Here is a 21,574-nt window from a genome sequence, read left to right on the forward strand (position 1 = left end):
CCGATATTGCGTAGGAAAATTTTTGAGCGTTAGGGTGCACTAGTAAAATGCTGGAAAACTTTTACAGTATAACATATAAAGTTGTAGACTGTGGAAAGTGAAAACATGTGACTACAGGAACTGTTAGAACTTGCGAGGCTCCCTTCATATTAAAACTTGGCAAACAATTTAAAAATCTGAAACTATGAACAATTATGGATTTGACACATTTGTAAAACAATTTCTTGTGAATGCTTTAAACGAGGAGATATAGTATTCCGATCCCCTCAAATTGGTTATCCCACCCTTAAATGATTAAATTGTATTTTTTAATATTATTTGATATTTGATTCTTTTGATTTGTGTGTGATTTGAAATTTGATTCTCATTTTAAAAATTAATTTTTTTCACACCATAATTGGTTTTTCCACTTCCATCAATTAATTAAAGTAAACTTATTATATCACATCAATGCGGATTAGCAAGTAGGAGTTGGCATCGGACCCGATTAACGAGTATGGATATGTATAGATATAATGTAATAAGTTTGTTTTAATTAATTGAAAGAGGTGTAAAAATTAATTTTTAAAATGAGAATCAAATGTCAAATCACATGTAATTCGAAAGAATTAAATATCAAATCATATATAAAATAAGATTAAAAAGAAAAAATCTAATTGGTATTGGTTGTTGAATTCTATGAACTTTTATGTAAAAAAAAAAATATCAATAAACTTTCTTATGGTTAGTTCTATCTTTTTTAACTGAAAATGTAAGTGATATTATCGTATTTTAGTTAAAAAAATTTTAAATATATTTAAATACCCAAAGTTAATGCATGGAGGGAGTTCTTTGGAGTAAGTCCATAGTTCAAGGGTTTGAAATTCAAATATGATAATTCAAGGTTCAATTTGTTTATTGTCAATAGTTCATGGGTAATCCTCTCTTGCATATAGTGGGCAAAAAAGTAATTTGGCACAGAAAAAAAAACTGAGTCTATCATTATCTATATATACATGGCAAGTTAGCCAGATTATACACAGGCATTCTAAATGGCAGCATTAGTACTACACTTGTTGCTCTCCTTGTTTCTTGCTACAATAGCAAATGTTGAACCTCATTCCCATGGCATCCACAACCAAATCCATCTCCTCCGCCCACAATCCGGGGCTGGCGGCAGCCCCGTCCCCGGCCTTTCCTGCCAGAGCTGGCGTTTAGGGGTTGAAACTCACAACATTATTGGGTGGGCGACGGTTCCACAAGAGTGTGAAGGTTATGTTGGACACTACATGTTAGGCCAACAGTACAGGAAAGACTCAAAAGCGGTGGCCGATGAGGCTATTCATTTTGCAGAAAGTCTGAAGCTGGCCAAGGACGGCAAGGACATTTGGGTTTTTGATGTTGATGAGACCACCCTCTCTAATCTGCCTTATTATGCTCAACATGGATTTGGGTACGTACCAACTTTCACCAAGCTTCTTTAAACATATATAATTTCACCCGCGAGTAAAAATCGCTCGTGCAACTAGGGTTTTCATTACAAACTTCGCGACGCTTTCATAACCAACAAATATCTAACGACGGGAAAACTCTCACCTGCGATTTTTTTGATATATATTTTCGTGGTTAAAATCGTAGGTAGATGTGTTATTTCTTGTAGTGATAGGTGACATTATGTGTGTATGATATCTTAAAAATATGTGTTTTTGTTCTTTAATTTTGTGGGTTTTAAAATTTAAATAATAAGCAAAAGCTATTTTGGAGAGAGATGGTGAAAAGTGGGAGATGGATTTTCAGGGTGGAGCCATACAATGCCAAGGTGTTTGACGAATGGGTAATTCAAGCCAAAGCAGTAGTATTGCCAGAAAGTCTGAGGTTGTACAGAAAACTTCTGTCTCTTGGAATCAAGCCTGTTTTTCTAACTGGAAGAACTGAAGACAAAAGGAATGTTACAACCACCAATCTGAAGAATGCTGGCTACCACACTTTGGAGATGCTTATACTCAAGTAAGCACCCCACCTAGCTATATTACATGATTCATCTTCATTTCTTTTTAACAAGGGGTTTCGAGGTTTTTCTGTTAATTATTTGGGATCTCGGTTGTATGCTTTTTTCTGTTTTTCATTTTTTTCAGGAAAACACAAAAACACGTTTCGTTGTCCATTTTAAAAAATATGAAATCAATAGAAAACAAGAAACTAACCAAACGGACTTTGGTATTTCCTGACGATCAAGTATTCCCAAAACGTGAAGGTTTCAAACTCTCGACCTAGTTCGGGGTAACCCTTTGGGGGTTTGATTTTTCATTTCAATATATGATTTTATTTACCATCCTCAAATCCATACTTTTTACTAATATTTTGACTGTTTTTGGAAGCAGGGGGTCGAATTATTCAGGGAAAACAGCAACGGAATACAAATCAAATGAGAGGAGAAATTTGGAGATGAAGGGATTTAGAATCGTTGGAAACAGTGGTGATCAATGGAGTGACTTATTGGGGACCAATGTAGGCAATCGAACATTCAAGTTACCCGATCCAATGTACTATATTAGCTAAGTTTAAAGTTTTAATTGTAATAAATGTAATAAACTCTTAAAAATCAATAGTCTCTAACAAGAAGACAAGGTGGCAAGGGCATTTTTAATAAAATTGTGTTTGAACTTTTAATGTCATCTCTCGACATGTTGACTGCTCGAGAGGGTTAAAAGTCTGCTCGAGTAACTGTATTGGAACGATTTTTAGACTTCCAATTAATAAGTTAAAATGTTTGAGCATTGGATGATCAAATTGGAATCGTCAAATATTTCAGTTAACAAAAGTTCTATTATTAATAACACCTTAAAAAATCAAAAAATAAGTGTGATGAATCATTTTGATTGTGAAATCACTTTACACTTAATAGTTCAATATCAATTGAATTAATAAAATAGTAGAATTTATCATAAGTTACAACATCACTTAATTACGAATAAGTAAAACATGTTTAATAAATTAAAACCAATAAGTTAAACTTGTCACTTTAGACTTATATTGGATGCACAAAGGACAAGTTTGTATGGTGTCTCTCGATGCGATATTCTGCACGATCTACACAATAGCCGGACCCAAAGAGTAATATGGACGACGAACCTTTGAACTTGAAAAAAAATAGGAAAAAGAGAAAATAAATTTAGTTAAAATTAGCGGGCCCGAAGATTTATTGCCCACAAATCTGCACGACCTACACGTCAGCAGCAAAACCCAAAGAGTAACGCGGACGACAAACCTCTGAACCTGAAAAAAAAAAAAAACAATAGGAAGAAAAATAGTTAAAATTAGTGGGCCCGAAGATTTATTATTGCCCACAAAGGCCCGGCAGATGCAGTCATGTGGGCGTTTGATTTGCTAGGCTTGGGCTTTCAGCTTGTCTTTTTAACAGTTTGCACTTCTGATGGACTAAGCCCATCTAAACAAGGCCGAACGCAGCCACTCTCGTGCCCTCCTGCCTCCGTCTCAACCGCCTTCCGCTTCCTTCAAATCTTCCTTCTTAAAAGACGGTCTGCATCTCTTCTCCGTCAAGTCAGCTTTCTACTTCTTTTCGACACACAGGAATTCTAACCCTAAATTGACACCAGGAAGAACAGTCGCTGTCCAGTCACAGATACATAACAGGTGTGTTCATACTCGTCTTCAATTTTGGGCGATTTGTTTACCATTCGGTTAATTCTCCGATTCATACGATTTTATGTGCACTATAAACCTACACGAAATCAAGAAATTCCGATTTGCGTCGGCGGATTTTAACGGCCATGTGTTTGAGTAAATCAAATAATCATCTGGAGTTGCATTGTGGATTAGCATTCTTGCTCTTATTGTTGATTCAGTTGCGAGTTCTTGCAAATAACGCGATGACTTTTAATTTGCTCAATCAGAAAGAAAAAAGAAAAACTTGTCAATTAAGGAAGAGTAAGTTCCATAAATGGCAGGGAGAGGATTCGGACGTGGAGGGAGGGGATTCGGACGTGGTATGGGCCATCCACGGGCACCCCAAAAACCTGTTGAGCTCTTCCCTGTGAGTCTACTTGTTTCTCGTACAAATCCATGGAATTGAATATTGGTTTACTATCTGATCGTGTTTAAATCATCATATCCTAGTTAACAATTGTGCTATCTGTAGTTAAATTGAAGCTGTCATTGTTTTGCATATCCGCATTTTGTTTCTGTAATTGCAGGAAGTTGAATTACCTGATATAAATTTCGTATTATAAACAACTTAGCCATTTATAATGGAACTTTTTCCATTGCAGAAGCTGGAAGTTGGGTTACCTGATAAAGAAGTCTTTGATATAGAGAGTAAGTCAGCAATTCAGTTGGTACTTGGCAGTGTAAGGCTACGAAATTATTGGAGCTCTTCTCCTTATTATCTCGAGGAGACTTCCTCAAAGGGTTAGTAACAAAGTAGTACCTCAAACTTCTTTTTTTTTTCTCTGTCATATTGTTTTTTATAGTGAAAGTATTCTAAGTGAATTTGGGGGACGGCACTCTGGCTCAACAGATATGTGACCTTTTTCCCTTTCAAAAATCCTTTTCCTCACAAGATTTGGGGCAGGCATGGTTGTATGCCAGTTAGAAGCCATGGACCCCTGCCAAAGAGGATGAGGTTCCATCGAACCACATGGTTTGGTCATAAGAGTATGTCTCTGTAAAGGACATAATTCATCTCTTGCTGATATTTTCTTGTAAATGGAGTAGAAAAGTTTTATTTATATTTAGTTAAAGTAGATTAAGTTTTTGTTAAAAAACATTTCATATGAGGATTATCTTTGAAAACGATGAAGTTATTTTTCTTTGGCAAAATTTTGATTTGTTTCAAGTGTACTGAGCCTATGTGCCTATGTTGCACATAGTGCTGGATGTGCGGCAATACAATGGTTTGGATATGCATAGCAGAGAGATGTTGGTGCTCCGGTTCAAAAGTCTAGACAATCCAGGAAGAGAATGCTAAAAAGAGGAGTATGCAGAAAATAGCATGGATGGAATCGATAAAAAAAAAATTGATACGGATGCTATAAGTATAAGATTAGAGGACATTTATTATTGAATACCTACCTGAGTTACTATATTATTAGTTTTGGATGACTATATTATTTAATTTTATTTTCTACATGAATGTGATGCCAGAGCAAAGCACGGACATAGAAAGATTTTGTGACCGGGGGAAACCAAAGACTACAGGAAAGCGTGATTCGATAACTCAATTCCTACAGCTTAATTCTCAGAATTTTCCCAGAGAACTTATTGGAGGTTTGCATGTTGATCAGCTTAGAGTTCTTGGTGTACTAAAGAGAATATATTTCATATTTAGTTTTCTTTTTAGCACTTACTAATGGTTTCAAAGTCTTATTTTCTGTGATAAAATAATTCTCAGGTTCAAACAGGGAACGACCTTCTAAAAGAGTACGGTGGAATCCAGACACAGGTTTTGAAACATTTTAATTTTGTTTCTTTTGCGTTCTTATATATTAAGGTGTTCTGATTGCTGGCATTTTTTTTCCGCAATTTGCGCTGTAACCTGTGCCATCTGCCAGCGCTTGTTTATTGGTCATACTAAATTAGAGACATGAAAATATCCTCTATACTAGGCCCAAACAATGTACTCTAGATTCAGCCAATGATCATGATTGAATGTGTGAATGGTATCTTTTGGCATTTCTCTAAAGTTTGCAATGTTCATTGTTGGTAAGTGGGAGAGGGTGATAATTTGACATTTTAATTTGCTCATATCACATACAGTTTAAAAGGATGATAGTTTCGTTTTTGTCTGGGCTGCATATCCTTTGGATATCCGTTATGTAACGTTGATGCATTCTTTTGGAAATACATAAAGAAGTACAAGCACCAGTCGTTGTGATTGAGTGAAATTCTTTGTGATCATGATGTAATTCTTTTAGTGCTGTTTCTGATCATTGTTGACTAATATAATAGCCCAGCCTTGGCCCAATGTGATGCAAGTATTAAGATGCAGAAATAAAACGCAGATACGAATGGATTCTGGAGTTATGCTTTACTTGCAAACTTACAGCCTTTTATAGCTGGTTTTAGGTCTCATATTATGTTCCTTTCAAGTTAAGAGAATTGTTGGGTCAGTTTATTGAGTTTTATTTGACATTTTAATTCTTAGAATTAGGGTATTCGCCAGAGTTTCCAGGTTTGCTGGAATTTCAAAATTAATGATTACAGGTACTCTTATTGGTCCTTAAGGAAATTTTTACAACGTCTAGTCCTAGTCAACTGGTCCAATTAGTTTCCGTAGGAGTCAAAGTATCTTACATTCAAACTTACAATGGAATTAGGACTACAAAGGAATTTGTAAAATAGATTTTTAAGGCCCTTTGTAAGCAGTTGTTTTTATTGATACTGAATTTTATTGATATTTTAACCCAAGAGACAATTAGTCTTGTTCCGTCCTTAACTCTACGTGGTCTACTTTTATTTGCTGTTTCTGTTATTGTGAACCTATCTTACCTTGCATCACAGTGGTAGATTTGTTTCATTGCAACTTAGGGTTTACATGTTCAAACCATGGAAGTAGTCTCTTTGCAATACGGAGATAAGGCTGCATAAAATTTTCCTTCTTGAAAGTTACTTCCACTGAAAGAACCTTGAGCATTGAGTGTTCTTTCCTTCTGCTGCTGTTGCTGCTTTTCTTTTTCTCCCAATATTTTGGTTACTGGCCTCAGCTTCTAGATTTTTTATCTTGACTTTTTATTGGAACATGTGACTGGCATTCTCCAAGTTCAAGTATCCCTAATTTGTTAAGTTGACTTTCTACCCCCACTACAACAATGAAATGACATCTTTGCTTTAGTGTTAGATGTGACTGTGTCATAGGCAACTGTGAATATCAAACTGATTTTGACGTCTGTGTGACAGACCTGCAGAAGTTGGATCTACTTGAACAAATGGAACAGAAGAATGAGGTGAAATTCTCAAACATTAGTAAACCTACCACCAACATTATTGTAGAGCAACATCTTATAGAAGTTTTATGGTCATCTTCCGTTGGCTATGAAATGAAAAAAAAAATTATTCAATTTATTGTTTTTTGGGATTTTTTCAAAATTTCTTTTCATAGGCGTTTAGGCTCTTCTCTTTTCCAACAGTTTCATGCCGAACTTTTTTTTCCCGGTACTTATCTACAGGGCCAAGAGAAAGGTGAAAAGGAGAAGAAAGAAGGTGAAGATGAAGGTGATGATGATGAAGATGCACAAGAAGCAGAGGAGGAATTCAGTGATGATGGAGATTATAATCAGGTTCCCACTGAAAACCTTGGATGTGTATTTCAGATGATGTTGCTCGAGTATCAAGCTATAACTTGGCAGTCAAAAACAGCATGGACTTTTTACATTATGGGAGCACGTCTTTATATATTATATGTGCTTCTTTTTGTGCATTATTTTTTTTTTAATTTAGTAGATGAGTATTAGCAAAATTTATGCATTAGGGAGTTCTCTAGAATGATCACAATTGTAAACATTGCTTCATGTCTGATGAACATGCAACTCAAAAGGGAACTTTTTCCACAAATAGCAACTTAAGAGGAGCACCACTATTTCAGATGGTCAAACTTTTCACCACCCTACCCTAAATGCAGAAGTTCCAACCCTGTAGGTTATTAAGCGGGGCTCCTGTATTTTACGTGAGGACTTATTTTCTTGTGTTCTTGTTCTCTCAACTCAAAAGATAGATTAGCATATTGTTATTTGGATGCCTCAGAGCTCTATGAAAGACTTGCCATTTTCAGGTCAATAAGCAACCTGTACTGAATATGTCTTTAGGTCTGTGACTTTAGCCTCTGAACATTGAAAGAGCTGCTTAGTTTTTGTTAAAGGGTTTATTTAATGATATCCTAAGCCTGATATTTTTGTTCCCATAAAGTTTATCCATTAAATAATAGAAGAAAACATTAAAAATAGAAAGCATGTTTTGTGTTTCTTGAAACAAACTGCCCTTAATGCTCTACTATCTTGCAGAATTTTGATTTCGATGATGACGAAGATGATTTCAACATGGATGATCGAGGTGATGGTATGAACTCTTGTTTTGCATATCAATTGTGCTTGCTGAACACGCAGTCCACAACTTCCTTTGCTAGCACATTGTGTTCTAAGATGTGCTTCTCACTTGGTGAATTAGAAATTCCTGATGGTGTCTTAATTTTGCAGATGAACCTTTTTATTGACATGTCAAGACTGTTCTCCAGTATTCCGAATGACTCGGTGCAAGTTTGCACATACGGAAATATTTTCGATGGTGGGTTTCTGCCATACAAGGAAATATGTTCTCTTCTTCCTCTTACCAGTTTTGAACTGAAGGATATTTCCCCATGACCCCCCCCCCCCCCTCATTGTAAATACAACCCAAGAATTCTAAGGGCAAAAAGTTTCAGACTTTGTCAAGAAGGTTCCATCAATCTATCATATCCTTTTTATTTTACCATGTGGATTGGTTTCAGTCCAGCAAATATAGGTTGGTCCAACCCTTTTGCTCCTTTTGGCTACACAGTTTTGATATTGATTTAATATTTGGCATGAGCCAGCCAGGTCTTATCATTTTTCATAAATTCTCTTGCCGTTTCCTGGGAAGTGTCTTTCTGACCATGTAGTATGCCACCAAATTGTTTGGTTCTCAAGGTTTTGACCAACCTCCCGACGAGAGATCCCTCATACCTTCCAACTCCATGGTGTCCTTTTAGTTGATAGAAAAGATCTCATTCGGATTCTCAGCAGCATTAGTTGATAGAGAAGATCGCAGGTGGGCCCGCCGGGACTGAGTCCACTACAACAGTAACGGGCCGGGCCGGGATTTCAACACCCACGCCTCACCCAGTCGTAGACTCGTAGGAAAGACGTTTACTTACGACAGACGTAATCCCAAATACGAATGGGATTTTTCACCGAAAAGCATGTGAAAAGAAACACAAACAAGCAGCCGGTACTGTACACCGAGTCACCGATCAGTCAAAAATTAAAAATATCCTCCCAAAAAATCCCTCTTTTCTCTCTTTAACGCGTCGACCGGACTTCGGGCTTTGGTCGTCTTTCTCCCAAAATATCCTCGCCTCGATTTCTTTCCTTCTCTTGTTTTGTTTTCTTAATTTGATTTACCAGATCTTTAGATTTTAGGTTTCAGGTTTGATAGGGTTACTGAATTCTTGATCTTGAATTGGGGGATTTTTTTTTTCGAGGTTCTTGGTCTTTCGTCCTGTGATCTTGTCAATTCAATAATTGTCTGCGTCTTCTTCCGATTTTAATTGAATTAGTTTTAGGAGGTTTGCTTTTGGTGGGTTGCTGAGATGGTTTGTCCAGAGGGATTGACTTGGGCGGCATCCTCGACGCCCGAGCCAAAGCAGCACGGCGTTACGAAGCCAATTTCCGTGGCGGGGCCTACAGATGTTGATATTCGTAGAAGCCGTGAGTTGGAGAAGGTGGGGTTGTGTGTTTTCTTTCGTTCTTTATTGAATTATTGAGAAATTTTCTGTTTTGGGTAAAATAGTTTTGGTAACGATATCTTGTCTTATATGTATTGTTTATGATAGTTCTTAGTGAATTCTGGTTTGTACGAGAGCAAGGAGGAGGCCGCAAAGAGGGAGGAGGTTCTCGGTAGACTTAGACAGGTAATTGGATGTTCTTGTTAATAGACGACGGTGTGATTTTCATATTCAAACTTTGAGTTTACTTGTGCTGGTGATCTGAAAGGATCCCTATTGTTCTGGGTCTGGCTTGTCACTGATTTCCAACTGGAGCTTCTGTGCATGTTCCCTTTCTAGATCACTCAAAAATACTCCATTCAATAGGTGAAATATAACTCATAAGGATGTTTGGGTTTGTTTCTATTGATAAGTATATTATTTCTAGATGTTATTTTGAACCTGTGAAAGTTCTAGTTTTCTACATCTTGCTGGAATTCAGTTCTCCCTGTTGTAGCAGGTTGGTTTGACTTTTTTATAATGAAGTTTATTTCTATTGATTGTTTATTGAAGTCATTGCCTCAAACCTCAAGCCCATCTTTTGATTGGCCTATTATTATGCCTCCTTTTGATGTTTTTGGGGAGTGTATCTTAAGATTCATGGATATTGATGAATGCAACACTTTTTATTGAATCTGAGCTGTTATGTCACTTCCGTTGAACATGATAGGACAATGTGGTCAGTTGTATGGTGATTCAAACTTTGATAACCTTAGGTGTTGTGATATAGCATGACTAGCACTGGGATCTTCAAGAAGTTTTTAATTTTTTTGAGTGAGTTGTGGATCTCTGTTTTTCTTTTTCTTTTTTGATGTAGTTCAGATGAAACCTAGTTATGTAGCTTTGATGGTTTTACCATCTGGTAAATTAGGTATATTTTAGTATTCTTGAAATAAGGGATAGTCACCTCGAATGCATTTTCCACGGAGACTTTCTAGCTCGTGCAGGACAAAGATTAAACCTTCATTTTGGGCAGTAAAAAAAAGACTGCTATTGATAGATGTGGCAATGAAAGGAGTCTGTAGTTTATTCACGTATGCATAATTTATCAGGTTGAGAAAATACGAGTTAATGTCAGCTCTATATAAAGGTAATTGCTGGAGTGTGTGAATGGGGCTGGGCTCCATATTGAGCTCATACTCACTCAAGCTTCAAAGATCTTTGGCTCGGACATGGCTCATGGGAAACAGTCTAGCAGTTGTTTAGGTTAGTTAATTAGAGCTCAAGCTCCAGGTTCAAAGATTGAGACTTGCATATGTAGTCAAGCCGAGCGTGGACCTTCTAACATATTTTAGATTTTGATTTTATTTGTACGGGGTGGGCTAGGTATTTCCAGCATGAATTAAAGACGCCCTGACTTTTTTTCTTACCTAAAGTCCTTAATTTCCAAAAAAGGTGAATCAGTGTATTTTTTATGTATAGATTTGTTATATTAATTAATAGTTTGGAAGGTCATCACTGCTATTTGGTAAGCTACTTAGCTTTGACTTTTCTTGTTTTTCTTCAATGACATCTGAGTTGTTGCTTTAATTACGACGTCAAATGATGGCACTCTTTTGTCTCTTTAAACTGTGTTTGTTGCAGTAAACTGTACTATTTAATTTTTTAGGTAAAATATACTTTGTCATGGAAAGACAGTGTTAGTTTCAATTCGGCACCTATTAAATTTTTTACTCTACTTGGTCACTAACTAATTTCGTTATTGTAGCCAGTTTACAAAATTGGCTGATTTCATTGTTTTGCAAAATGTCAAGTGTCTAAAACGGGCAATAAAATCAGTCGGTGATCCAATTGTAAATGACCCTTTCTTTCTGTGACTGAAACTATTCAACCGCTATTATTATCCTTCAGCAATATCGGATAAGGTTTGTAAAGTTGGCAGTCCATGAATTGAATCAGATAGAATTTTCTGTATTGAATGTTTTGCAGATATGAGGATTGAATTGTGTGGTCGTGGATGAAAAAACTTAGGTTTTTATCGGTAGGAGTGGATATGATTTTCAAAGTCAACCCTCCCTTTGTTACTTTTTACTATATACGTGACTCATGCTGGGAAATTTGAATTTGGAAATTAACCCTACATAGAACTTTGCATTAAGTGGTAGATACTAGATGGTAGCGGGAGGAGGGATGAGGTGTTTTAAACCAATTCGTCAAATGATTACAAACTGTCTTTTAGGACTTCTTTTTTAAATATTCCTTCTTTGTCTTTGCTTTCTTCGTCGAGTGTTGTGATGTAATTCAACATTTTTCTGTCGTCGTGCTATTAGCTATTTCATCGATTTTTTTTCCTTTCATCAATTTTCTAAATGAAGTTCAGTTTTGTATATCTGTTTTTATATTTCCATTGTGTTGATTGGCTGCTTCTTTTTTTTACTTACTTTTGGATTTTTATCATAACATTTCTCCTCTTTCTTTTAGATTGTAAAATGTTGGGTGCAGCAACTTACACGCTTGAGAGGATACACAGATCAAATGGTTGAAGATGCAAATGCTGTCATTTTTACCTTTGGCTCTTATCGACTTGGGGTGTGTATGAATATGTTTAGGGATTATGATTCTACTGTATTGTGAAGAGTCAGTTAGATCTTTTGCCTGCCAGCTGGAGTTATGTGCTATTACCAGTTGCCATTTATTTTACTCGCACATTAGTTTTAAATTTTCTTATTCTGTATTTCCTGTCAATATGAAAATATGCTCACGGCTATCATTTTCTTGATAGGTACATGGTCCTGGGGCTGACTTAGACACATTATGCATTGGGCCATCCTATGTGAATCGGGAGGTGAATACTAATTGGGTCAATTCGTTCGGTTGAAATTATGAATACATTGGTATCATTTGCGTCTAATTGTGGTTTCTCTGCCAGGAAGACTTCTTCTTTGTATTGCATGACATCCTGGCCGAAATGGAAGAAGTAACAGAACTACAACCAGTACCTGATGCTCACGTCCCTGTGATGAAATTTAAGTTTAATGGAATATCAATAGATCTCCTTTATGCAAGTATATCGCAGTTATTGGTTCCAGATGTAAGTACAAATTGCCTTGCTTCGATCTTTTGGGCAGAATTTTGGGGACAATTTAGATCGTAACATGTTTTACTTTATCACTGTTGTTTTGATTTCATTTGTGAGCATTTTCTTCAAGCTGTAGAAAGAACTTTCTGTAGTATATGATAGTTTTTTTTTCAGACCTTTGTTTGTTTGTTTGTTTGTTTTTTCATTCTCTGTACTCGAGCATGGTGATGATATTATTTTTGCTTACAAACTTTCAATAGGACTTGGATATCTCTGATTTGTCTGTCCTGTATGATGTCAATGAGCCCACTGTTCGAAGCCTTAATGGTTGCAGGGTTGCGGATCAAATTCTTAAGCTCATTCCTAATGTTGAGGTAACTTTTTATCAATGATTTGTCTTTAATTGATTTAATGTTGAGGTAACTTTCTAATTTGTCCCTACAACCAATCTTTTTTTCGATGTCTTGTAGAATTTTCGCACGACACTCCGATGTTTGAAGTTCTGGGCTAAGAGGCGCGGTGTTTATTCCAATGTAAGTGCGCATTTCTTCTTTCTTTTTTTTTTCCTGATAGTCGGGGTTCCTGATCTTATTAATGGTTTTCAGGTAACTGGATTTCTTGGTGGTGTGAACTGGGCTCTTCTTGTAGCTCGTGTGTGCCAGCTGTACCCTAATGCAGTTCCTAGTATGCTTGTTTCAAGATTTTTTAGGGTCTATACGCAATGGCGTTGGCCGAACCCTGTTATGCTATGTGAGATTGAGGAGGATGAACTTGGATTTTCAGTTTGGGATCCTCGTAAAAATCCTCGGGATCGAACTCATCACATGCCAATAATAACCCCTGCCTACCCTTGCATGAATTCTAGTTATAACGTTTCAACAAGTACCCTTCGGGTTATGATGGAGCAGTTTGAATATGGTAACAAGATTTGTGAGGTGAGAAACTAGACAAGATTTGATATTTAGAAATTGGGAGCAAACCATTAGAGTAATTATGGTTTATAACTGATGTTTGCCTTTTTATTTTGAAATATTCCAGGAGATAGAGCTGAATAAAGCCAAGTGGAGTGCTCTTTTTGAGCCGTACTTGTTCTTTGAAAGCTATAAAAATTATCTTCAGGTTGACATAGTTGCTGCTAACGTTGATGACTTGCGTGCTTGGAGAGGATGGGTAGAATCTCGGTTGAGGCAGCTGACTCTGATGGTAATATTTATGCCTTTAGGCATGCCTGTGATATAATGTTTTCAAGTAGTTGATTTCTGTAAGTTTACCGATTGTATTTAAAGAGGTAAAAATGACCGGAAAAAATTTGCTTATGTTGTTCTCATGTCTTGCTTTGTAATGCAATATTTGCAGATTGAGCGGGACACATATGGAAAGTTGCAGTGCCATCCTTACCCTCATGAGTATGTAGATTCATCCAAGCCATGTGCACATAGTGCCTTCTTTATGGGTTTGCAGAGGAAACAGGGGGAAATTGTTCAGGAAGGTCAGCAGTTTGATATTCGTGGCACAGTTGACGAATTTAGACATTCTGTAAATATGTACATGTTCTGGAAGCCTGGGATGGAAATCTATGTTTCCCATATACGTAGAAGGCAACTTCCTTCTTATGTCATCCCCGATGGTTTTAAACGATCCCGCCATCCTAGAGTCTCAGTGCAGCATCCATCTGTTAAACAATCTTCTGGGGATGGTTACTCAAGTCAGTCTGGGTCCTCTGAGAGAAGCCGTAAAAGGAAAAATGGTTCTGTTTTTTTAGATTTACAGCAAGATGTCTCAGATAAACGACAATCGACTAGCCCTCAGAGACTGGGCTCTGTTTCTCCTGAAATCAATATTCATAAGTCTGACAATGCGTCCTCGGACTGTTTGGCATCAAGCCTCATGGGAAGGGAAAAAATTGCTGAAGGTGATTATACATGTTGGGCTGATGGCATGAGTAGTGTGGTTGGATCAATTGGGGTGGAGGTGAGGCATAAGGCGGTTGATGGAGCATCTAACACAGATTTAACTAGCCGAGAGGGGAATGGTGAGAGTAGATGCTCCCCAAATTCCAGTACAGTCACATCCCTTGAAAGTGAGGATGGATTGTACTCAGTTTTTGGACGGATAGCTTCTGGTGGCAGTGAAGGTAGCAATGGAGGGATGGAGAGAAGCAGTGAAGGGAGTAATGGTGCAGGAGTGTCTCAAAGTGATTCCTGTGGTGCAGATTTCATCTCTCATTTACATCAAGAGTTTCTAGATGGAAATGGAGTATTGCATTGTGGATTGCAGGACAACATAAAGGTTTTTAATATACGTTACTTTCACTTTTATAATTCATTTTATGCCCCTTTTTTTATATAGGTAAGCAGGGTTGGGGTTTTGAACCCATGAACTCTTTTCAGGCATGGGCCTTAACATGGGAGGATTGGCCACTAGGCCAAACTTCATTCCCAATTTTATGCTTATTAGCCTTTTGCTTTTACTCTGTTGGTTTTCCTGCCAATGTTTTTATCTCTAGCATGTAATGTTAGATGATGCATTACCTAGTGTGCCATGAGGAAATGACCTGTGACAGTTGTTCCCTCCCTCCACCCACTCCAAAATGTGTCCTCCACGTCCATTGAATGGAACAGTTGATCTTCCCTCCTCCAACCCCAAAATTATTCCCACCACTTCTCCTTCGACCACTAGAGAAAAGAATATTCATGATAATTTTATGTCTTTACCGGGGACGTTTATACTCATACAAATTGGAGCTTGGATGGTGAAGGATTTTAATTATCTGTGTTGAAAGTGTCCGCATCCTAGCATTATTGTTTAAGTTGATGTTACACTTCTTTTTCCGATTACTGATTATTTTGACTGACCAATCTGCCTGACATTCCTTTTTGGTTTTTGTTTTATAAATATTGTAAAGACTAATGATGCACTTGCGATGGTGCTGAAACCCATGGCTGGAGTTGATCCAGAAGCTAATGCTCAGAAACCAGTGATGAGGCATGTTTTGAAAATGTTAGATTTTGGTGTTTGTGTTTTCTCGCACAATATTTTTCTTTATACTGCTTTTTCGTTTGCGTTTTATTGTATGGTAGGTTGCGTCTTGCATCAACAGCGTGAGAGGAAAAGTCGTCACAAGGAGATCTTATGTGGGACGACGCCTGCCTGTAAGGTTTGCTAAAAGCCAGCTTTTCGTTAAAGTGTATTTAATCGTTGGCTTTCGTTTCTTTCTTATGTTTCAGGCATTCTTCCCAATCTACCTTGTAGATTGGAAATCCAACTCCTCGTTCTGAATAGCTCTGAGGGTATAGCCTTGCCATGAAACATGTATCGGTTCTTCCCATATGGCGGATTTCGATATCGTGCATAAGTTATGCATTTATTCAACGCCTGGATGTGTTGGCTGGATGCTTTCTTAGCAGATAGTGATATCCTGGAAGGTGTTTTACTTTTTTCGTTTCCCTTTCGGGTGTTGAAGACATACTTAGTGTTCTTCAAATGAAGAGAAGGGGGGGGGGGGGGGGGGGGGTGTTCAATCTGCTATTTTTCTTAGGAAGTAGAAACTAGTCAAGCTTTGGATTTGTAGCTGTACATTTTCCTTCGTAGTTTTTTTTTTTTTTTCTTTGATAAAGCATTTTCCTTTGTAGTTATCAAACATTCAACCGCTATGAATTTTTTCTTTTGGGGACATAAATGTGCTAAAGAAATTGACTTCATGTACCAAAGAATAAACATAAAAAAAAAATACAATAAAAAAAAGAAAATATTGAATAGAAATTCAATCACTTTAAATATAATAATAACGGAATATTATCTTAAATATGATAAAGAATATATTAAATGATACTTTAAAAAAGCCAATAATGATAACTTTTGGCAACATTGTCATTAGGTTTTTTTTATTTTCAAAGTACTAAACGTCACTGTAAAAAAATGATGAAATGCTATTTTCGAAAAAAAAACAAAAATTGACCAAGTGCTAAGCACACATGATCCACCCCCGGAGACAAATCCAAACCATTGAAATAACCAATAAAGCTAAGTTTGGGGAACCAATTAAAGATGGGCTTATCACACTAAATACAAGTCAAAAGCATAAGACATTGCTTTAAGCATTGTTGCCAATTACATTTGAGCTGAAAGAGCATGTCAAAATAGACAAACTGGCAAAAAAAAGAGTACACAGGTTTGCCACAATATATATGTACTTCCCAAGTGCAAGAAGATCCATAATAATAACAATAGTAACAGAAACCCAAATTCAAAATTGAACAAAACTCTTTTCCTTCAACCTTCATTTCAACCCAAAATGTTCTCATTTTCATTTCAAGGCTGCTGAATCCATTTTAGTTCTCCTGTCTAGCTTTCCACTTGCAACTGGATTTTGAAAGGAAAAAAACCAGAAGCGCCAATTTAGAATTAGAGATTGTAAATATATGAGCTTTCAACTAATCAAGGTGATTGAGGCTCTTCATAATTGTGTAGGATACTCACGGCTTAAGGAAGAGACGTCAGAACTCTTCAAAACACGCAGCCTCTTCACCATAGACACAAACATGCTGCAAAACCACACAATGAAGAATTAGAGGATCACAATACTCGAGCAATATATTAGTAAATCACACAAGAATTGAATAACCAGGAATAGCAATATGCCTTGGTCAGGTTCTCAAAATGTATGACAGTTCTCGTAGTATAAAAGGGACCTTATGCATGATATAATACAAAGAAATAGAGGTGACAAGGGAACACTGTGCTTAATTAATCGATTAGGAATCTAATACCGTTTTTCCGGGCAAACTAAACGACAGAAAAGCGTATATGGGAGTTGTTTTCATAGGCTCAATTACCAAGTGCTGGAATATATAATTTGAGGTTAGGGGGGTTATTAAAAAAAGCATGAGATCCAGAGTGATAAGATGCTTACTGCCATGGGACATCCCCAACAAGCATCCTGTCTCCTTCATTATCCTCATAAACAAGAGTATATTCGCCGCTTCCTTCCAATATGCCAGTAATTGGTTTCTCTTCCTCCTCAGTGTTCATTATTCCAGTAGCAGAGGAGTCTTTTTGAGCTAAACAAAGAAGCATGAGACAAAATATAAGATAACCATATCTTTTTACAGGCCACATTAATATATTTATGTGGTAGATTAACTGTTACTAGATGACTAACTCTTCCTCCTCCTTTCAACTCCTGTTGTATTAGTAAGCCAGTCACCTTATTAAAACGAAGTATTATATCAATAATGAATGCGATTTATTGAGCGTGGAAATAGCGATTAGTAAAATTAGGATTAGTTAGACCACCACCTGCAAGAAGGCCTCCAAAGAGTTCATCAACAGCTTTTGAAAGTTTCTCATAGCTGTCATAGGCTTTGAGATCCACTTTCCTTCCAATTGGGATTCCATCCATGTTAATCTTCACAAACAGACCTTTGTTGCAACTTTCAACTTGTTTTTCACTGGCAATCTTCTTGCTTGGGACTCCATTTTGAGGATCAGGAGATGCTTTTGAAGAGCTGCTGCTTGCAAGATTTCTCCTAAATGAACGGATTGGAGGCCATCCCACAACTGGACCAGGGGCACTTCTGCTCATGAAAGACCATCAAAAGATTTATTCAGGTCATTAACAACAACCCCATCATATCCAAGTCCAAGCCATATTTATCATACAAGGGTAGAGTGGGATAGTGATTAACAGAAAGAGACAGACTTGCACCAAAAGGGAAAATGATGGGTTAATGTCAACTTTAAGCTTAAAGACAACATGAATGAGCATTTGCATTGCAGGAATAGAAAATACTGACTACACAGTAAAATCCTAAACCAAGAGGGGTAAAAAGATATTACACTTACAGATCAAGATGGGAATATGCTATTAAAAGTGCAAATGGGTCGACCATATCCATTAAATTACATAGTAGGAAACATAAATAAATGAAACAAACAATTATGCATGGACATGGACCACACAAACAACAACTAAGAATGTGATCCTGTGAATGAATATCCTGTGTCAGAAGGGAAAAGGAAAAAAACACACAAGTATGAGAGAGAAATTGAGAGGCCAAAAGCTGGAGTACCTTTTCTGGGAGCTGTTGGGCACAGCTGTATTTGCAGGTACTGGTGAAAAAGCCTTATTTTCTGCAGACTGCAATTCTACCACTTTGGTACAACAGGGCTGTGACTGTGAGGATTCCTTCACCATGACAGGCAAGCTTTGTTGGGTTGTAGATGGAAACTGAAGAAAAGAACCCTTTGTAGACCATGGAGATGACAAATTTTCAGAGGAAGAGAACTTATGTGTTAGGTTCCCATTGTTGTTGTTATTTGTCATGGAAGAGAAGTAGCCAAGAGAGAGATTAATTGACTTCTCATTCTCTCTTTCTTTGTTGCTGTTTCTTGAGGAATTCTTCCTGGACCAGTCTTGAACACCTGGGGGACCAAGCTTTAGTTCAAGGTTTTTCTCCTCAGAGGACCCATGGACTCGCTTTTCATCTCTCTTCACAAGCCACACCCTCTCTTTGGGAATCAAATCTATCAGATTAGGACAAGCTTTACCATTGTTTGAACAACAATCCATTTCTACTTCACTCAACAATAATGACTTTCTGCTTCTGCTTTCTATACCTGAAAAAGGCCACAATAATGGAGAATCTCAGTCTCGCGTACAACAATAGGAAATCACGTATAAAAAGAACCGAACACAGGAAGCTAAAAAGACTTAAGACTCGTCACTCACTTGCCAGTCCTCAACCAAAGAACAAAATCTTGAACACCCACATCTCTGAATCAGCAATAGAAGTCAAGATACAGATTCCAAATCAAAACCCAGAATGGAATAGGCGAGAAACTTGAGATCTTCACTCGAAATCCCAGAAACAGAAATCCGGACTACAATATATGAATAAACACCTTTGAAGGAAAAGAAACTCCCAAAAATACAAGAGCTCTAGCAACTCAAACTCACAAAGGCAAAAGGCATACAACAGATATATCTTGCTTTCATATTTGTTTCTAAGCACAGTCAATGGGTTCCTCTCTAATGAAGGACTTAGACTTCGTTCGTTATAAGATGTGAGGGAAACTAAAAAAGACAGTGGGGGCAGAAGTGAAGAAAGATGGGTGTAATAAAAGGGAACAAAAACCCTGAAAGGTTCGAGACCCCAAAAGCAGGAACCAGAGAGAACTGAGAATTCAGACTTCAGAGCATAATAACACACACGCAACCCCAACCTAAAATAATGTTTTAGGTTGTTCGGTTGAAGAAGCAAAGCGTGCTGTGCTGACCTCCATTAAAGAAAAAAGTGACCATCTTTCTCTCCAAGTCTACTCTACCCCTACAAAGAGTCACAGCTATAGCCATATTTTCACTATTATCACACTACCCAAAACATCCTCCTCCCTTTATTTAGACCAGTCTCTGTCCTAGAGAGAGAGAAAAACTTGATTAAACAGTTTAAACTAGTTAGAGAAATTTGACAGTGGACATTGAAAGTCATTTGATTTGTTAAATTAATTGAAAGTAGTGAGGGTTAGTAGAGATTCTGACCAATTGTTGGCTTTTGGGAGTCAAGAAAGAGATGGGATTTGATTATTTTTTGTTGAAATGTAGAGAGAGAAGAAGAAGAAAGTAGTGAGAGAGAGAGAGAGGGTTTGCTGTTTGCATTTGCATGATCCATATTTGCAGGGATTTTTTGCAATAAAAGCAAAGCATATGCGTTTCCCATGATTCTCTGTCTCTCTTTACCGTTCACACTTCACACAACCCAATGCGCGATGTGTGAGAGAATGAATTACCACCGTTGATCCTCAGGATTTGAGATTTTGATTCAACAAAATCTGACGACTGTTACCAGTTCCGTTTGTTTCTGTATGTATGTGATTACGGCTCCGTCCATCCGGATTTACAAAGAGAATGTTAACACGTGCGAGTGGCTCACCAAGTCACCAACCCAAACCAAACCAAACTTTACTTTTGCACCGCATATGACCAAAATGTCCTTCCCTCCCTGATGTCATTTTCAGTTTTCTGTTTTTATCTCGTTAGTTTTGTGCAACTTTCCTCTCTTAACTAACTTTTTGACTAAACTCTAAAATTATAGTATTTTTCTCATTTTATAGATATTGTTGTCTCTTGGTCACAGTCCTGCATGAATTTGTTTATTTATGGTTTTTATACTCATGAAAACACCTCTAGAACGGTCAGAGTGGCACAACAGATATACTATGCCCAAAAAAGATATTGTTTTTTTTAGACTTTAATTCACTGTGGATACATCAGATTTAGTCTTAAAATCTTATTGATACGCATATTTAATGTGAAAGAAGTTGAGTTTTATTTATAACAATTTAGTTAGGTTAATGACGTGAAATTTTTAATCTTGATGGGCTCCGTGGGAAACAAATGGAATCTGTCATTTTTGGTAGTAGTGAATAGAGTAATGATAGTGATCAATTATTCATTCTCCAAACACATGAACTAAATTGGACTCAAAACTAGTTTCTTTTTTTCCCACATGAGAATCTAGGGGCCAATCCATGGCTACATTTTTTCTCACATGTAACAACTATCATAGGCCTAGGAATACAATTTGAAAATGATGTTCATTTCTTTATACATATACATGCATATATATATATATATATTATATCGTCATAACAAAGCCATTCAAATATTACATTGTTTTCTCAGGTGGGGGGACGTCAACAATAGAATTATTTGTTTTGAGTGGGTGATTCTTTGACTCTTCATATTTGCCACCGTTTGCGGGGTATCATGGTCATTTCATATATCAAAGTTGACATCTTAACCACAAATAGAAGCAGTAGAGTTAAGTAACCTGATTATATGGTTAGCCTTGGATAGATAAGATAAGTAGCCTGCATGCGTTGAGCCCTGGCTTGGTCGGCTGGTCTGTACTGTCCACTGGGTTTTGGATACTGCGAAACGCAACCAATTTACCTTTTAGAATTTAGACACTCCTCACACGTGTCGGCCCATTTAACCACTTTGTGGGGCCCATGTGATCTCTTCTATTCCTTAACAACTGGGCCGCGTGTAAGACAGGCGCTCG

The 21,574-nt window shown here is 37.1% G+C and overlaps 4 protein-coding genes across 5 annotated transcripts; 3 read left to right on the forward strand and 1 right to left on the reverse strand.

Annotated features, from left to right (window-relative positions):
* The first annotated feature begins 680 nt into the window (after window positions 1-680).
* LOC119991072 (acid phosphatase 1-like) lies at window positions 681-2,652 on the forward strand. Its single transcript, XM_038837262.1, has 3 exons — window positions 681-1,432; window positions 1,777-1,986; window positions 2,361-2,652. The coding sequence occupies exons 1-3, from the start codon at window positions 1,032-1,034 to the stop codon at window positions 2,536-2,538; spliced, it is 789 nt and encodes a 262-aa protein (XP_038693190.1). The 5' UTR covers window positions 681-1,031; the 3' UTR covers window positions 2,539-2,652.
* Window positions 2,653-3,414: 762 nt separating this feature from the next.
* LOC119990621 (DNA-directed RNA polymerase III subunit RPC7-like) lies at window positions 3,415-8,511 on the forward strand. Of its 2 annotated transcripts, none has more exons than XM_038836624.1 (9): window positions 3,415-3,633; window positions 3,894-4,033; window positions 4,269-4,407; window positions 5,143-5,265; window positions 5,390-5,440; window positions 6,895-6,941; window positions 7,164-7,376; window positions 7,995-8,049; window positions 8,187-8,511. In XM_038836624.1, the coding sequence occupies exons 2-9, from the start codon at window positions 3,941-3,943 to the stop codon at window positions 8,201-8,203; spliced, it is 738 nt and encodes a 245-aa protein (XP_038692552.1). In that variant the 5' UTR covers window positions 3,415-3,633; window positions 3,894-3,940; the 3' UTR covers window positions 8,204-8,511. The 2 variants fall into 2 exon arrangements, with proteins under 2 accessions (XP_038692552.1, XP_038692554.1); XM_038836626.1 differs by having other exon boundaries at window positions 3,418-3,633; window positions 7,164-7,274.
* A 136-nt stretch (window positions 8,512-8,647) lies between these two features.
* On the forward strand, window positions 8,648-16,188 carry LOC119990620 (nuclear poly(A) polymerase 4-like). The gene is made up of 12 exons (XM_038836623.1): window positions 8,648-9,448; window positions 9,560-9,637; window positions 11,912-12,019; window positions 12,213-12,275; window positions 12,360-12,521; window positions 12,770-12,883; window positions 12,980-13,042; window positions 13,115-13,444; window positions 13,548-13,712; window positions 13,866-14,798; window positions 15,415-15,494; window positions 15,590-16,188. The coding sequence occupies exons 1-12, from the start codon at window positions 9,317-9,319 to the stop codon at window positions 15,612-15,614; spliced, it is 2,253 nt and encodes a 750-aa protein (XP_038692551.1). The 5' UTR covers window positions 8,648-9,316; the 3' UTR covers window positions 15,615-16,188.
* Window positions 16,189-16,537: 349 nt separating this feature from the next.
* Window positions 16,538-19,859, reverse strand: LOC119990533 (auxin-responsive protein IAA2-like). The gene is made up of 6 exons (XM_038836501.1): window positions 19,240-19,859; window positions 18,581-19,127; window positions 17,808-18,085; window positions 17,422-17,569; window positions 16,989-17,053; window positions 16,538-16,871 (listed from the first exon to the last, which is right to left on the reverse strand). Exons 2-6 carry the CDS (start codon window positions 19,078-19,080, stop codon window positions 16,816-16,818), a joined length of 1,047 nt encoding a protein of 348 aa, XP_038692429.1. The 5' UTR covers window positions 19,081-19,127; window positions 19,240-19,859; the 3' UTR covers window positions 16,538-16,815.
* Window positions 19,860-21,574: the final 1,715 nt, after the last annotated feature.

This window comes from Tripterygium wilfordii, chromosome 22 (assembly GCF_013401445.1).
Source record: "Tripterygium wilfordii isolate XIE 37 chromosome 22, ASM1340144v1, whole genome shotgun sequence".
NCBI classification, from domain to species: Eukaryota; Viridiplantae; Streptophyta; class Magnoliopsida; order Celastrales; family Celastraceae; genus Tripterygium; species Tripterygium wilfordii.